The sequence below is a fragment of the Rhinoderma darwinii genome, chromosome 3 (assembly GCF_050947455.1).
Source record: "Rhinoderma darwinii isolate aRhiDar2 chromosome 3, aRhiDar2.hap1, whole genome shotgun sequence".
Classification (NCBI taxonomy): Eukaryota; Metazoa; Chordata; class Amphibia; order Anura; family Rhinodermatidae; genus Rhinoderma; species Rhinoderma darwinii.
Genome location: NC_134689.1, coordinates 290,683,190 through 290,701,700, shown reverse-complemented (window position 1 = coordinate 290,701,700; position 18,511 = coordinate 290,683,190). Strand labels below are relative to the sequence as shown.

At 43.5% G+C, this 18,511-nt stretch overlaps 1 protein-coding gene across 1 annotated transcript in view; it reads right to left on the bottom strand.

Moving 5' to 3' along the window:
• Positions 1-16,567, bottom strand: part of TRPM7 (transient receptor potential cation channel subfamily M member 7) — a 128,498-nt gene extending 111,931 nt beyond the window's left edge. Inside the window, exon 1 of the mRNA XM_075858058.1 lies at positions 16,343-16,567. Coding sequence (XP_075714173.1) covers positions 16,343-16,345 — 3 coding nt within the window. The 5' untranslated portion in view covers positions 16,346-16,567. The remainder of the gene's footprint in view (positions 1-16,342) is intronic.
• Between the last annotated feature and the right edge of the window lie 1,944 nt (positions 16,568-18,511).

Genomic DNA, 18,511 nt, shown 5'->3' with positions numbered 1-18,511 from the left:
GTGCTCTGCCCAATAAAGTTCCCACTGTATGGTTATACCGTGGTATACCACGCTACCTTCTGTTGGAGGTATATGTCGGGACTCCTTCCAAAATATACTTCCGACAGAAGAAAAAAGACAGATGTGAACAGGCCCTAATACCAATATATCCTCTGAAGTCTGATCAAAAATAAATCTACAGACGTGTTTAGGAGGTTTTTGTTGACCAGGTACGTCCCTTTTAACCCCTTTAGGACACAGCCTGTTTTGGCCTTCAGGACACAGCCTATTTTTTCAAATCTGACATGTGTCACTTTATGTGGTAATAACTCCGGAATGCTTTTACCTATCCAAGCGATTCTGAGACTGTTTTCTCGTGACATATTGTACTTTATGTTCGTGAAAAAATTTGGTCGATAAATTCAATATTTATTTGTGAAAAACTTCAAATTTTAGCAAAAATTAGCAAAAATTAGCATTTTTCTAAACTTAAATGTATTTGCTTGTGAAACAGATAGTAATACCACACAAAATAGTTACTAGTTACCATCCCCCATAGGTCTACTTTATGTTTGCATCATTTTTTTTCACGTACTTTTATTTTTCGAGGACGTTACGAGGCTTAGAACTTTAGCAGCAATTTCTCATATTTTCAATAAAATTTCAAAAGGCTATTTTTTCAGGGACCAGTTCAGTTCTGAAGTGGCTTTGAGGGCCTTATATATTAGAAAGTCCCCATAAATCACCCCATTTTGAAAACTGTACCCCTCAAGGTATTCAAAACCACATTCAGAAAATATTTTAACCCTTTAGGCGTTTCACAGGAATTAAGGCAAAGTAGAGGTGAAATTTACAAATTTCATTTTTTTTGCCGAAATTCATTTGTAATAAAAAAAAATCTGTAACAGAAGGTTTTACCAGAGAAACGCAACTCAATATTTATTGCCCAGATTCTGCAGATTTTAGAAATATCCAACATGTGGCCCTAGTGTCCCAATGGACTGAAGCACCGGCCTCAGAAGCAAAGGAGCGCCTAGTGGATTTCGGGGCCTCCTTTTTTTAGGAATATATTTTAGGCACCATGTCAGGTTTGAGGAGGTCTTGTGGTACCTAAACAGCCGAAACCCCCCCAAAGTGACCCCATTTTGGAAACTACACCCCTCAAGGCATTTTTCTAGGGGTATAGTTAGCATTTTGACCCCACAGTTTTTTTGCAGACTTTAGTGGAATTAGTCTGTGAAGGTGAAAATCACCTATTTTTCTGTGGAAACATAGAATTTTTTCATTTTTACAAGGAATAAAGGAGAAAAAGCCGCCCAACATTTGTAAAGCAATTTCTCCCGATTACGGCAATACCCCATATGTGGTCGTAAACTGATGTTTGGACCCACAGCAGGGCTCAGAAGGGAGGGAGCGCCTTTTGGAAGCAGATTTTGCTGAATTGGTTTTCAGTGCCATGTCGGGTTTGCAACGCCCCGGAGGGACCAAAACAGTGGAAACCCCCCAAAAGTCACCCTATTTTGGAATCTACACCCCTCAAGGAATTTTTCTAGGGGTATAGTGAGCATTTTGGCCCCTCAGGATCTTTTTTAGAGCTAGGGTGACCAAAAAACAGCGATTTTGGCGCTTTAAATTCTTTATTTATTACAGCGTTCACCGTGCGCAATAAATTACGTTTTAATTTATTCTGCCAGTCGGTACGATTACGCCGATACCATATGTGTATAGTTTTTTTTAAGTTTTGCAGCGTTTGCACAATAAAATGAAGTTTCTATAAAATTATTTATTTTCTGGGACACGCTATTCTGAGCCGTAACTTTTTTATTTTTTCGTCAAAAAAGCTGTGGGAGGTCTTGTTTTTTGCGGGACGGGTTGTAGTTTTCATTGGTACCATTTTGGGGTAAATGCAACTTTTTGATCACTTTTTATTCTATATCTTGGGAGGGGTGGTGACCAAAAAATAGCGATTTTGACCGTTTTCAGTTTATTTTGTTTGCGGCGTTCACCGTGCGGAAAAATTAACATTATAGTTTCATAGATTGGGTCGTTACGAACGCGGCGATACCAAATATGTGTACTTTTTTTTAACGTTTTCATTTTTTCCCTATAATAAATGACTTATAGGAAAACAAAACCTTTTATTTTTACACTTTTATAAAACATTTTTATTAACTTTTTTTTACTTTTTACACTTTATATTTTTGTTTATTAACTTTTTTTTTTACTTTTTACACTTTCTTTTTTTGACCTGCAGCTCTGATCGCTGCTAGAATACATTACACTACCTAGGTAGTGTAATGTATTCCAACTGTCAGTGTGACGTCACAGTCACTCTGACAGTTGGTCTACGAGGATCAGCAGAGGCTGATCCTCATAGGCTGACATACATGGCAGACCTGGGGGCCGTTGTCTGGCCCCCAGGTGCCATCACAAGCATCAGAAGCCCCCACGATTGCATGGGGGCTGCTGATGCGCTACAAACCCGCTACATGCGGAGATCGCAATCGAGCCCCGCATGTAACGGGTTAATTGCCGAAATCAGCGGCGATGAGCCGCTGATCGGCAACACTGGAGAGTGTCAGCTGTCGGGGACAGCTGATCTCCAAGTTCCCGATGCACACTGTCGCCGACAGTGTGCATCGGGAACGGCACAGTGACTTTCTGTCACTCTGACAGGAAGCCTATCAGGACCAGCCGAAGGTTGGTCCTGATGGGCTTCTGTCCATGGCAGACCCGGAAGCCATTGTTTGGCTTCCGTTTGCCATACTAACTATCGGCAGACCCCGCGATTTCGGACGGGGGTCTGCCGATATGTTAGAAACCCCTAAAATTCGGCGATTGCACCCGATCGCCGAATTTAAGGGGTTAATGCGCCGAAATCAGCGGCAAAGTTCCGCTGGCCGGCAAGAGGGGAGTGTCAGCTGTCGGCGACAGCTGGCCTCCTGGTTCCCGGTGCACACTGTCGCCGACAGTGTGCACCGGGATTAACTCAGTAACTGTACGTCCTCGTGCGGGAAGTAACTTCCTGCAACGACGGACAGTTACGTCCTGGTGCGGATAGGGGTTAAGGGTCAGTATCAAACAGCAATACAAAACGCAAACATAAGTAGTCAGGCTTGTTCCTCAGAATAGCCTATGGATCTACTAATTTGGCAGCTTAAAAACGTTCATTATTTGTGCCTTCCAGGTATAGCCAAACGTCTTGAACGCCCCAAGTAACACATTGAAGCCAGAGCATTTACAACGGTGATCAGCCTCTAAGGACAAGATATGCCATGGGAGATAAGTACTGTAGGAATGTGCTATAGCAAAACAAAGAGCGTAGTTTAAGCATGTCCCAAGGGAAACATACAAGAACCATTATATATCTCTTCCACACACAACAGCCCGCAAAGAACGAGATACCACAGTCCAGCAGAGTGCACCAAGAAGATAAATACATGTATATATGAAGACACTATATTTTATGTACTGGCTAGAAAGATAAACTTCAACCTCCACCAGTAATTGAAGAACACATTACTATATCAACACAATCCGTCACACGGTGGGTACATTACCATGGGGTACCTCTATCAATGCATATTATTACATACTCCCCGACAGCCCTGGACAGAAAAGAACCAAGGCTTATGAATAACCGCATAAAAAGCGGCTTTCTTGTGGTTTCGGGCCATTCGCAGGTGGAGTGGGTGGGGGGGGGTTAAAATGTCCGATGCTTTTGGATTCTTATGTTGGAACTTGGAAGGTATGACATCATCATCGTGTAAATGGCATAGGAGGTTCCTGAAAACTATCAAATACTAGACATTTTTTGGAGAATAACGAGGACACCATACTTTTGAAATTGGTCATTCCAAAAAGGGGGTGTGCTTTGTCCAAAAGGTCAGACCTGGTGCAGGCCTTGTAGTAAGCGTAGTACTAGTAGTAGCCACATCATGAATAAATCTACCCCAGTGTTTTGTATCTGCTAGGACAGACGGAATAATAAGATTTTATGTTTGATAAATAAGACTACAACAGTATCCCTTTATGTTTCACCAGATATGTACTTTGTTTCCCCATCATTACAACCACCTAACCAGATATTTCCTGATCATTTCGAGCCTACAAATGTTCCAGCACTATCAGGAGGACAAAGGCATGCACTGCTTTATTTGCTTCTATAGCGCCAACATATTCGGCAGCACTGTAGAGACGGTCATTTACATTATTGCCGAGTAGGGATCACAATCTAATTTCCCCTATCTCACACACATAAGACAGCCAATTACCTAGCAGTCTGTTTTCAGAGTGTGGATGGAAACTGATGGACCCGGAGGAAACTTACAAACTCCATACAGATGCTGTCCTTGTTGGATATGAATCCAGGATTCCAGAGCTAACCACTAAGCCACCATGCTGCTTCAACCTTTCATCTATTAAAGATAGATGCCCTCTAACGGGACTGTCCAGGATTGCTTTCTTCCTTCAAAACAGTGCCACACCTTTCCACAGGTTGCATCTAGTATTGCAGCTCAGCTGCAATGAAGTAAATGGAGCGGAGCTGCAATACCAGACAACCTGTGGACAGGTGAGGTGCTGTTTTTGGAAGAAAGCAGCCATGTTTAAATCCTGACAACCCCTTCAAAAGCGCACATTGGTTCATCACAGGGAGATTTTAATCACAATGATCACAATATTAAAATCTATGGTCAGGATAATACATTGGCACATTCTTAAAGCCATGCAGGGACCGGGCCATTGGACAAAAAAAAAAAGTGTAAAAACCATTATAGGAGGAAAAAAAATAATAATCAAACCACGAAGATTATGCGAGTCAAATGCCTGTAATTATTCCTGCCACGCAATACTGAAGTAACACCATACGGAAACTTTTATTAGTCGTTTTCTTCCCCAATGTGGCAGCTGCCTTTTGAAGCTACTTTCTCTACATAACTTGTAGTGACATATACTTTCATACCTGCAGCAAATGTAAATTTAAGTTAAGCCCTGTTCTCATCAAGTTTTTGGCCTCTAACGTATACACCAGAAAAAGCTCCCGACGTGTACGTTAAACACAGGCGGTGACTGAAGCTTAACAGGGGCATCTATCACCCATAGACTTTAATGGTATCCATTAAACGGATACACTCAAGTGGGGTCATGAGATTTCATGACGTATCTGTTAACCGATACCATTATAGTCTATGATGGCACTATTAAGCATCAGTTAATGCACGCGCCAACCTAGTCTTTAATGCTTTCCATTAAATGTATAAATGAGCATGTTAAAGCGTATACTATTGACTTATGCCATACAGTGGCATACGTCACCCATAGACTCCAATGTTAAAAAAACAAACAAACAAAAAAAAAAAACAGTAAACTATGAGCCATACTTTTTATGCGGGATGGAAAAGCATGGTCTAGTACGCTATTCCATCATTCAACATTGCCCCTTCATCACAGTCAAAACTGCATTTATAAACATGGTGGAAGCAGCAGTGGCAGCCGGGAGTAAACCAAGCCTTGTAGGCTGTGACCACCTTCACCACCAGATTTTTTCTTTTTTTGCATATAAAACTTTGCAGTAGGTCTGAATTAAAAAATTCCTATAATTTTGTTTCTATAGCTGCTACGCACGCCTCTGTCTCCATGGTAACAGACAACAAACAAAACCCTGTATAGTCTGTTGCTGCAGTCATACTTCCCTCCATAGGTCCTCTGTTTCTTGCGGACATATATTCGGTAGGTAAGCAAGAAGTAGGGGACAGATGGAAGGGAATAGGACTGCAGGATCAGAATATAAGGGAGTTTCTTTCCTTCTCCATTACTATGGAAAAGCATAGGCATGCATAGGGGCTGTAGGAACAATACGATGGAAATTTTTAAAGAAGACCTCTAGCAAAGTTGCTTCATTCCGTGGCACTGTGCTTCAACTTGAAGTTTTGCTACATCTTGAGACCACTCTCTTCGTATACCTCCAGTGAAAAACGTCATCACAGGGCTCTTAAGCTGGCCATACGTTAGAGAATGGAGATGGCCAAAAGGACCATTTCCTGACAACTGCGGCACCATTAACACAAATGAGCGTAACGGACATCGACCAAAGGCAGATATCTGTGGAAAAGTCGATCTGCTGTGTTAAAATATTTTCAGACAGTCTGGTAGAGTCGTTGGAAGGTATTTCTGCCAAACAACAGATCTGCAGTCCATCTATAAAGGCCCTGACCACGCCACAGATCACGGCAAACATCAAATCGGTGATTTGTCGATCTAACATGACCATATATTGACACCTAAATCGCATAAATCTATTTTTTTCAGAATTTGGCAGACATACGATAAGTTTTGTGCCATTTTTAATGACAAAAAAAACCCTATTGGCAAAAAGACACTTTAGTCCAATTGAGCAGAGTACATTGAATGGAATTTCTAAATTTTTCTACATCAGTTTTCTCTTTAAAGGGGTTTTCCCACAAGGGACATTTATGACATATCCACAGGATGTCTCATAAATGTCAGATAGATGCAGGTCCCACCTCTGGGATCGGCACCTATCTCTAGAACGGGGCCCCCTAAACCCTGTTCTAGCTTTGTCTGAGGTCACCGACTCCCGGCCATGTCCGGAGTTTATAGTCGGGAGTTACAAAAATAGTGTAACAAATCCTGTTGATATGTCATAAATGTCACTCGTGGGAAAACCCCTTTAAGGCCAAAGGCACAAGATGCGTGTTACATGGGGACTTGCAAATCCGCAGTGTAATACAGTACCAGCAAAGTAAATGAGATTTCAAGAAATGTTATCTACACGTTGCAAATTATTTTTTTTGCATGTCAATTGACCTGCAGTGCGTATTTTAAAATTTTAAAAAAACAAAAACACGCACCAATTCCACATAAAAAAAAAAACGCACCTAAAATGCATAAGAAAAAAACAAAAAAAAAATCATCATTTTACCTGCGGTTTTGAGGCAGATTTTCTGAACCAAATTCCGCAATGTCAGTATGTAGCCTAAGTCAGAACTTGCACAAAAAATTGCGCCTTACGATGATGCATTTACACTCTTCCAAAATGGGGGTGGGTTTTACATAAGAAACTGGCGCTAGCTCGTAGCTGACGTAGATTTCCCTTTCAGGCGCACGGACAGCTAGAGATGTGCACCTCTAAATAAATTATGCACATCTAATATGCCAGTCTTAATAAATCTCCCCATTGGGTGACTCAAGCCACCCTATGGAAGGAGACGGACTTACTGCAGCTCCTAAGGCATGGATTAACGAAAACGTTGCAGACTTTTCTAGCCAGATAAAGCACTATAGAAGTCGATTTGTTTATTTCAGTAGCCCATCATTTGGAACGTCAACAGCGAGTAAACTAAAAAGTTAGTCGTGGCTCCTGGGATTTATCAATCCTAAGAGCAATAGTGAAATGCAGAACGTTGGATAGTCCAGCCTCAGGATAGTCCTATGATGAATTCTTCTGAGACTGTTGTTCATTGTAGAATTGTGATGGAGTTACAATGTTACTTTCTATGGGAAATAATCACATTGGTGACTGTGGATGACACTAGGGGACAGTCTCAATGCGGCCATAGATATTTTATTACAGCAAATTTGTAAAGTGATTAATGTCCCGTGTCACACAGCATTAAAAGGGATTCTCCTCTCGTCTTTACCAGCCAAAGTAAACAAATCTGGTCACGATCAGAGGCGTCCTGCCCCGATACACCCTCCATACCGTGACAAGGAATACACCACGGCAGCACTTTACCGTTGCTCCATTTTCTAGGATATTACTCGTGCAGGTCACATCCAAGGAAGAGCCGGTAATTTTTGCAGGAAAAGTAACCCCCACCCTCCCCCCTTAGTGACCAACCTATCTTAGGCCCTAATGACCAAGCTATTTATTTTTTCTAGTGTCTCATTCAAAGAGCTAACACTTTTATTTTTCCATCGACATAGCTGTATGAGGACTTGTTTTTGTGGGATTAGTTGTACTTTTTAATGGCTCGTCGCATTCCAAGAGCTGTAATTCTTTTATTTTACCGTCAATGTAGTGATGGGAGGGCTGTTTTTTTTGCAGGACTGTTTTGGGGTACATGGGATTTTATGCGGGGTTTTTTTTTATGGCGTTCACCTTGCGGTTTAATCTACATGTGAAATTTATTGTTTGGGTCATTACGGTCGCGGTGATAACATATATGTGTACTTTTATTTCTTTTTTTACACGTTAAGTAAAACCACCGTTTATGGGAAACAATTTTTTTTTTTTTTACTGTAATCTTTATCATTTTAATTTCACACTACTTATTTTTTTAGTCCCACCAGGGGACTTCACTTTGCGGTCTTTTCATCGCTGCTATAATTCTTTGCTATACTTAGTATAACAAAGCATTATTGCCTGTCAGTGTAAAACTGACAGGCACTCTATTAAGACGTGCCTCCGGCACATTCTAATAGGCACATTGCCAGGGCAGACCTGGGGGCCTTTATTAGATCCCAGCTGACATGACACCACATCGGAGGCCAGCGTTTGCATTTGCGGGCCACCGATGTGTGCGAGAGGGAGCTCATTCCCTCTGTAAATTATTGAAATGCCGTGGTCGCTATCGACTGCAGCATTTAACGGGTTAAACGGCCACGATCTTACTAAACTTTCATCGCTACCGTTGGAGCAGGAGCCCGGCTGTCAGACTCGTTAACTACCAGACTAGGCTGCTGTGAAAAAGCGGCAGCGTAGCTTAAAGGGATCCTGTCATCAACATCTTACCTGTTAAACTAGCCTGACCCCTCAATGGCCGCAGCTGTCCAGAGTTCATTCCTGTTCTCTTCTTTCCTGAAGTCCTCCTCTGTCGGTAAATATCGTCGTTTAAACTTTTCCCGCCTTTTATGGTAATTATTTTTCCCTCTGGGATGCAGCTTCTTAACCACGCCCACTGCCACCACCTGTCCGGCCCTGACTGGCTAAGGAGCTGTCAATCAAAAAGAAGGAGGTGGAGTCCACTCTGAGATGCTGGAGGAATGAAAATCTGACTCTTTTCAGATGAAGATTTGACTCTTTTCTGCTCATTTGCATACGGCGTGCGACCACTGAAAAACGGAATACTAAAGCTACAGAGCTTACTTAGAACATATTTATAGCTTAGATGACAATGATTTTTCACCCACTTTCACCAGGTATTGCTGGCTTTATAGCTAAAATGCTGGTGACAGGTTCCCTTTAACCCCTTAACGCTCCAGGACATACTATTATGTCATGGTAAGTGCATCGTTCGCGCTCCATGACATAATAGTATGTCATGGAGTAAACACGGCGCTGTTCGCGCGGGGCGCGTGCATGAGCTGTGATAGCTGCTGTTTCCGACAGCAGACTATCACTGCTCAATGTGCCGGGACCGATCGCGGTGGTCCCCGCAGATTTAACCCCTCAGAAGCCGTGTTCAATAGCGATCGCGGCTTCTTAGGGGTTAATCCGCCATCGCCGGCCTGCTACACGATAGCGGCCGGCGATGGTGACTATGGCAACCGGACACCAAAAAATGGCGTCCGGCTATGCCATAGACGGAAGCCTAGTGGGTCCTGACAGAGTCAGGACCCACTATGCTTGCTGTCAGTGAGTAGCTGACAGTTCTAATACACTGCACTACGCATGTAGTGCAGTGTATTAGAATAGCGATCAGGACCTCCTGCCCTCAAGTCCCCTAATGGGACAAAGTAAAAAAGTAAAAAAAAAGTTAAAAAAAGTTGTGTAAAAATAAGAAAATAAAAGTTTTAAAAGTAATAAAAGTAAAAATCCCCCTTTTTCCCTTGTCAGTCTTTATTATTAAAATAAATAAATAAATAAAACAAATAAACTGTACATAATTGGTATCGCCGCGTCCGTAACGGCCTGAACTACAAAATTATTTCGTTATTTATCCCGCGCGGTGAACGCCGTAAAAAAAATAAATAATAAACCGCACCACAATCACAATTGTTTGGTCACTTCACCTCCCAAAAAATGGAATAAAAAGAGATCAAAAAGTCGCATGTACCGAAAAATGGTACTGATCGAAACTACAGTTCGTTACGCAAAAAATAAGTCCTCGCACGGCTTTTTTGAAGGAAAAATAAAAACGTTATGGCTCTTAGAATAAGGTAACACAAAAAGTGAATGATTGTTTACAAAACGTATTTTATTGTGCAAACGCCATAAGACATAAAAAAACTATAAACATCTGGTATCGCCGTAATCGTATCGCCCCGCAGAATGAAGTGAATGTGTCATTTATAGCGCACGGTGAACGCTGTGAAAAAAATAGAACAAAAAAACAATAGTAGAATTGCGGTTTTTTAGTCACCGCGCCACATAAAAATAGAATAAAGACTGATCAAAAAGTCGCATGCATGACATGAAAACTGCAATGGATTCCTCAAGGTCTCTAGTTTCCAAATTGGGGTCACTTTTGGGGGTTTTCCACTGTTTTGGCACCACAAGACCTCTTCAAACCGGACATGGTGCCTAATAAAAAAAAGAGGGCTCAAAATCCACTAGGTGTTCTTTTGCTTCGGAGGCCGGTGCTTCAGTCCATTACCGGCCCGAGGGCCACGTGTGGGATATTTCTCTAAACTGCAGAATCTGGGCAATACGTATTAAGTTGCGTTTCTCTGGTAAATCCTTTTGTGTTATAAAAAAAATGGTATAAAGAGGATTTTCTGACAAAAAAAAAAAAGTAAATGTCACCTCTACTTTGCTCTAAATTTCTGTGAAACACCTAAAGGGTTCATAAACTTTCTAAATGCTGTTGTGAATACTTTGAGGGGTCTAGTTTCTAAAATGGGGTGTTTGATAGGGGTTTCTAATATATGGGCCCCTCAAAGCAACTTCAGAACTGAACTGGAACCTAAAAAAATAAATAAATGAGGCAATACTTCGCTTCTCACATTATACTGATAATGAGTCGTGCCCACCCCGAGATGACCCCATTTTGACCGTTTGTATAAACGGAGACCCCTATTAGACCGTTTCAGTGCCCGGTTTTCCCAAGCATACACCCCCGAGAAGTTTATTTCTATTGATGAGTCCCTGGTACATTTTAAAGCGAGGGTTCAATTCCGCCAGTACCTGCCGGGTAAGAGGGCAAGGTATGGCGTGAAGATGTATAAGCTGTGCGAGAGCATCAGGGTATACCTACAGGTTTAGGATATATGAAGGAAAGGCCACCCCCAAAGCAGACTGCAATCTGGACTACAATAGGTACATGGGAGGGAAGGACTTGTCAAATCAAGTCCTGAAGCCCTACAGCGCCATGCGGTGTGGTATAAGAAGCTGGCCGGGCACATCATACAGATGGCTTTGTACAATGCGTACGTGCTACGTCGATGTGCAGGCCAGAGGGGAACTTTCCTGGAATTTCAAGATCTAATCTTTAGGGACCAGGAAGGGGGGGCACCCAGTACTTCTGGAAGCGAGGCCACACGCATCGTACCAGGGCAACACTTTCCAGGAGAAGTTCCCCAAACCGGTGGAAAGGGAAAGAGTCAAAAGAGGTGCAGAGTCTGCTATAAGAGGGGGATAAGGAAGAACACAATATACCAATGTGACACGTGTCCCGAAAAACCAGGGCTCTGTATAAAAGATGTTTTAAAATGTATCATACATCCCTTGATTTTTAATTTACCCTGATGCACTCTGCACAGCTTACCCCCCTCATCTTTCCCTTCTGAGCCCTGCTGTGTGCCCAGGCAGCTGATAACAGCCACATGTAGGGTATTGCCGTACCCAGGAGAACACACACTACAATTTAAGGGGTGTATATCTCTGGTGGCGCATGCTGGGCACACTATATCGGACACTGACATGCCATATATATATATATAAAATTGCAAATCTCACTCTGCACCATCTGCTGCGCATTATCTTTTACACAGTACCTGTGGGGTCAAAATGCTCACTACACCTCTAGATGAATGTCTTAAGAGGTGTAGTTTTTAAAATGGGGTCACTTCTCGGGGGTTTCAACTCTACTGGTACCTCAGGGGCTTCTGCATACATGACTTAGCACCAGAAAAGCTCCAGTAGGCCAAATGGTGGTCCTTTCCTTCTGAGCCCTCCCATGGGCCCAAACGGCAGTTTATCACCACAAATGGGGTATTGCCGTACTAAGGACAAATTGGGCAACAAAATGGGGTATGTTGTTCCTTGTGAAAATAAGAAATTTTGATCAAAAATGACATCTTATTGGAAAAAATATCATTTTTTTCATTTCACAACCCAATTCAAATAGGTGCTGTAAAAAAACTGTGCGGTCAAAATGATAACAAAAACCATAAATGAATTCCTTGAGGGGTGTAGTTTCCAAAATGGGGTCACTTCTGGTGGGTTTCCATTGTTTTGATACCTCAACACCTCTTCAAACCTGGCATGCTGCCTAAAATATATTCTAATAAAAAAGAGGCCTCAAAATGCACTAGGTGCTTCTTTGCTTCTAGGGCTTGTGTTTTAGTCCACGAGCGCAGTAGAGCCACATGTGGGACATTTATAAAAACTGCAGAATTTGGACAATACATATTTAGTAGTATTTCTCTGGTAAAACCTTCTCTGTTACAGAAAAAAAATTAATAAATTTGAAATTCAGCAGAAAAAATGAAATTTGCAAATTTCATTTCCACTTTGCTTTAATTCCTGTGAAATGCCTGAAGGGTTAAAAAACTTTCTATATGCTGTTTTGAATACTTTGAGGGGTCTAGTTTTTAAAATGGGGTGTTTTATGGGGGTTTCTAATACATAGGCCCCTCAAATCCACTTCAGAACTGAACCGGTACCTTCAAAAAAAGGCTTTTGAAATTTTCTTAAGAATATGAGAAATTGCTGTTTATGTTCTAAGCCTTGCAACGTCCAAGAAAAATAAAATAATGTTCAAAAAACGATGCCAATCTTAAGTAGACATATGGGAAATGTGAACTAGTAACTATTTTGGGTGGTATAACCGTCTGTTTTTCAAGCAGATGCATTTAAATTCTGAAAAATGCTATTTTTTGTAAATTTTCTCTAAATTTTGCAATTTTTCACAAATAAAGACTGAATATATCGACCAAATTTTACCACGAACATGAAGCCCAAAGTGTCACGAGAAAACAATCTCAAAATCGCTTGGATAGGTTTAAGCATTCCGACGTTATTACCACATAAAGTGAAATATGTCAGATTTGAAAAATGGGCTCTGAGCCTTAAGGCCCAAACTAGGCTGCGTCCTTAAGGGGTTAAGGCCCCTTACTGACCTCCGTGAAATGGCGTATTGGTGGTCACTAAGGGGTTAAGCAATAGAGCAGATATCAAAACAGCAGCTTCCATGGATCACCACAGCAAATATAGGGAGCACGTCGAAAAGTCCACACCCATACATCTCATGTACTGCGAAAGGCTCCTATAAGCTAAAATACACCCAGGACAATGCCTCGCAACTGACGAGAAGCGGGCATTTCATCTGAATGCAAATATGTCACAAGTCCCTACAGAAAGAGGAGCCCTTGCAATGTGAGGACAATAAAGCACTTGTCAGCTTTAATCCCTAAAGTCTGCTCTAAGCACAGGTACTTTCTAGTTGCCAAGGAAAACAACCCCAAAAGGTGAAGCGACATGCCTTAACCCTTCATTCACCACATCAGGCAGATTCAACAGATAATGCCCCAGTGGATGTTGCAACATGACTTACAGGAAGCGATAACTGGAGAACACGTGCTGTAAACTTGTGGACATTAGCTGGCGCCGTACTTTCTGTTCTTTGCGTGCCGTAGTTAACTATTTTATAAGTAAAATGACTAGTATATGAACGAACACATGCAGAAGTCTCCAGCATAGCAGTTTATAGTTCCTGCCATTCACAGGAGGATTTCAGGAATGACCTGTAATAGTCAAACATGCCCCTTCATGTCCCCCACCATGAACGGACCAACATACATTCTATATATATATATATATATATATATATATATCCACTGCCTTCACAGCAGCCCGGCCACTTCACCAGTGACAGGCTGTGGCACGACTCAAAAATTCTCAGCGAATATTCACCGTTTACACACAAAATAAGGCCTCATGCACATGACCGTAAGGGGTTTTAGTGTCCGCAAATACGGATATGACACATCCATAGCCGCCCGCAATTGTGGAACCACCCATAGACTTCTATGGGCGAGTCCATGCCGCAATAGTACATTTCATATTTTGCGGATCATTTCTATGGCCCGGACAGACATCCGTAAATATACAGAAAGGTGTCCGTGGCCAATAGAAACGAATGGGTCCGCAATTTCATCCATAATTACAGATGAAAACTAACGTTGTGTGCTGGGGCCTAAGGCCCCATGCACACGACAGCAAAAAACCTCCGTTTTTGCGGACCGCAATTGCGGTCCGCAAAAACGGAGCCATTCACTTTCATTGAACACTGACACCTTTCCGTAGCACTACGGAAGGGTGTCAGTGCCGTGGAAATGTTCCGGGAATTATGGAACATGTCCGTTCTTTCGCATTTTGCGGGCCGTGCTCCCATACTTTGTATGGGAGCACAGCCCGAAAATGCGGCTGTCAGTCAGCGGCCGGCCGTGCCCGCAATCGCGGGCCGTGATTGCGGGCACGGTCGTGTGCATGGTGCCTAACTCAAAGGGCTATACACGTATCAGCAAACAGAAGACTGTCCTCAGACCCTATGAGCATGGATGTATTCAGGATCATGACAGATTACTAATGCAGTGACTATACCCGGCTATGAGCCCATACTGTGCCCCCGGATTTAAAAAAAAAAAAAAAGTGGCATGCAGCATCACATAACATAATAGGGGAGAATATGTAATACTAACCGGTAGGCACTCTACATGCCGCCATACAGGATCGATGCACAGCATTGCTGCGTATACAAGTAACATTTATATTAAAGAGGTATTCCCATCTCAGACATTTATGGCATATTCACAGGATATGCCATAAATATGTAATAGATGCACTCCTGACCCTGCCTGGCGAGATGCCCGCTGGCTGCCGCATCCAGGCAGAGTCTTAGTTGCCTACATTTTTTGAGATGGGAATACCCCTTTAAGTTAAATTTGCATCTGGGTACAGCTGGGCATCAACCAACTTTCCCAGACCCATGCACCTCAAGTCTGTCTAGTGAAGTCTGCTCCTTTATCACTGCAGAACTAGGACAATTTGCGGTTCTGGGTGACACCTTTTGGAGCAGTTATGGCGGCCATATTGGTTGTCACCAATTTTCTCAAGGACAGATACAATGAGGAAACAGAAGGGCAAATTATTATTTTTATTTTTTTTAGGAGTAAGTAGACAGGAGAGGGTAACAAACTGTTCTCTATCCTGGTTTCTTTTTACTTGATTGTTCTACAAAGTGGCACTTTAGATAAAGGCATCAAGAATTCAGGGGAGCTGTAGCAAGTCAGTGGCACCACTGGGACAGCAGGGCACTGCTAACAGATAGGACTCTTCCCCAGAAACACCACTAGAAAGGCCTTTAAAAAGGACATAGCTATCATTAAGGGTTTCTTTGCACAGTACATTGGTCCTAGTACACACAGTGCGGTGTGAACTATGGATTTTTAGTACTACTGTAGTATTAAACAGCAGAAGAATAATCTGTAACGCTCAAAGATGTTATCATATAAATACAATGCATAAAATCATACAGAACACACCAATTAAAGGGATTCTCCAGAACAAATAATGCTCCTAAAAATGCTTTCACAATTCCATTAATTGACCTCTTAAAAAAAAAAAAAAAGTAAATTTAGCCCCTGAAGTATCATTGGCTCCTAAAATCTACACTAACAAGATCTTAAAGAGGCATCCCAACTGCAGATATCTGTTGACAAGCTATGGCACTGCCACATAGATTCCAAGTGACAGATCCGCACACGTCCTAGGAGTAATCTTTGAAGCCACCCAATGAGATCTTCAGGAGATAACTGGAGGTAGGGTTCCCTTTTAAGTAGTTTGCTGCCAGCCCCGGGTGTTTATTTACACCTTGCCCAAGGACGACACATCACATACAGGCAGTATATTAGGATGTTAGAGAAGTGGCAGAGCTCGGGGACTACAGCTCATCACTGTGTATAGAGAGAGCATGTAACAGTAATAACGCAGATCACTGTGCACACGACTGGAGAATCATCCGCAGGACACGTCTACAGGGAAGGAACAGTCACCGCAGCAGATCTCCTGAGGATAATACGCAGCATGTGCATGGAGGCAGCGGTCAGTGGGGAGTACTCCGCACACAACGTGTCTCCCTGTAGTTGCCTCTTTGCGGGTCTGTCACACATCCCTCCTCCCATGTCCCGCACTGTAGCCCGGTGTCATGCCGGCCGGGGCCTGTATGCAGCTGCCTACCATTCTCTTCACCGTGAAGCGTCAGGTAGGCCTCCTCCGGGACGTTCAGCCATCTATCGGAGTTGTCTTGTGTGGGGAAATATCCCTTAGCCGATCGAAGAGTGCGTTCAGCAGCCGTCTCCGCTCCGGACTCAGCGGAGGATGAGTCTTTCATAATGGAGCTACCACTCCGGACTGAAGGAGGAGGAGGAGGAGAACTGCGAGCTCGCGGCTGTCAGTCACGTGTCCGCGTGACGTCAGGCGTCGAAGGAGCGCGCAGCGTGCTGTGAGGAAGTCACAGGGTAGGAGCGGCGAGCGCAGTGGAATGTTGCCCCGCCCCACAGGGACGAGCCTTGATCTATATGGGCGGGGCGAGGAGAGAGCAGCACATAGGAGAAATAGTGGACAATTCCTCTAAAAGAAAAAAGTGTCCTGTTAGTGGAATAAAAAGCGAATATGTAGTCAAATCTAATGTTATAACCTCCAGACCAGCCATTGTAAATACCCTCTATAGTGACCGTAATAGTTCTAGTCTGCTTCTATTTTCTTGAGGTCAGCTCTGGGAGGAGAGTTACGGGAGTAGGTGGTTACCTGGGGGCACCATGGGGAGGTGCATTTTATTGATTAAGAACAAAAAAAAAGTTCTGACTACATTTTTTTTTACCAATCATTGTAGCCATGCATAACTAAAAATACTAAGAATTGGTGGGAAACGGTGATTGTCCACATGACAAAGCAGAGCATAGAGTGGCAGCAGTAGTGCCGGCTACCTCTACCGCTCTCCGCTCTGGCGGCAATGTGGCACAAAGTATAAGGGGGTTGTGTTGCGCTACCTACACGGGGACTGTGTGTGGAGCTATCTACTGAGGGGCTGTGTGTGGAGCTATCTACAGGGGGGCTGTGTCTGGAGCTATCTACAGGGGGGTTGTGTGTGGAGCTATCTACTGAGGGGCTGTGTGTGGAGCTATCTACAGGGGGGCTGTGTCTGGAGCTATCTACAGGGGGGCTGTGTGTGGAGCTATCTACTGAGGGGCTGTGTGTGGAGCTATCTACAGGGGGGCTGTGTCTGGAGCTATCTGCAGGGGGGCTGTGTGTGGAGCTATGTACAGGGGGCTGTGTGTGGAGCTATCTACAGGGGGGCTGTGTGTGGAGCTATCTACAGGGGGGCTGTGTGTGGAGCTATCTACAGGGGGGCTGTGTGTGGAGCTATCTACAGGGGGGGCTGTGTGTGGAGCTATCTACAGGGGGGCTGTGTGTGGAGCTATCTACAGGGGGGCTGTGTCTGGAGCTATCTACAGGGGGGCTGTGTGTGGAGCTATCTACTGAGGGGCTGTGTGTGGAGCTATCTACAGGGGGGCTGTGTCTGGAGCTACCGTGTTTCCCCGATAGTAAGACACCCCCGATTGTAAGACGTATCGGGGGTTTCAGGGGGGTCGGCTAATATAAGCCGTACCCCGAAAGTAAGACATATGTCTTACTTTCGGGGAAACACGGGGGTATTGCCGCCTCCTGCCCACTTCCGCGCCGCCCCCCTCTCCATACGTCTCCATCAGTGGCAGGAGCACGGCTGTTATACACAGCCTGGCTCCTGCTGCAACTGCCGGAATCGAAGCGTGCGCCGATTCCGGCAGTTTAACCCATTAAATGCCGCTGTCAATAGTGACAGCGGCATTTAATGTGTTTGACAGAGGGGGGAGCTCCCTCTGTCACCCGATCGGCGCCCCCGCAAACAAATCGCGGGTCGCCGTCGGGTTTCCATGACAGCCGGGGGTCTAACAAAGACCCCCAGGTCTGCCTTCAGCATCTGCCTGTTAGGCGATGCCGGAGGCATGACCTAATAGGTTGCCTGTCAGTTTTACACTGACAGGCAATAATGCTTCGGTATACTAAGTATACCAAAGCATTATATATGCGATCGGCACATCGCATAGTGAAGTCCCCTGGTGGGACTAAAAAAAAAAATGTAAAACAGTTAAATAAAGTTTGTGAAAAAAAATAAATAAATAATTCGACAATTTTTTTCCAATATAAGACATACCCCGAAAGTAAGACATAGTGGGGCTTTTGGGGATAAAAAGAAAGTAAGACACTGTCTTACTTTCGGGGAAACACGGTATCTACAGGGGGGCTCTGGTGGATGATTTTTCTATTGACCTGTAGCAGAGTTACACAACTGGAAAAAAAAATCCC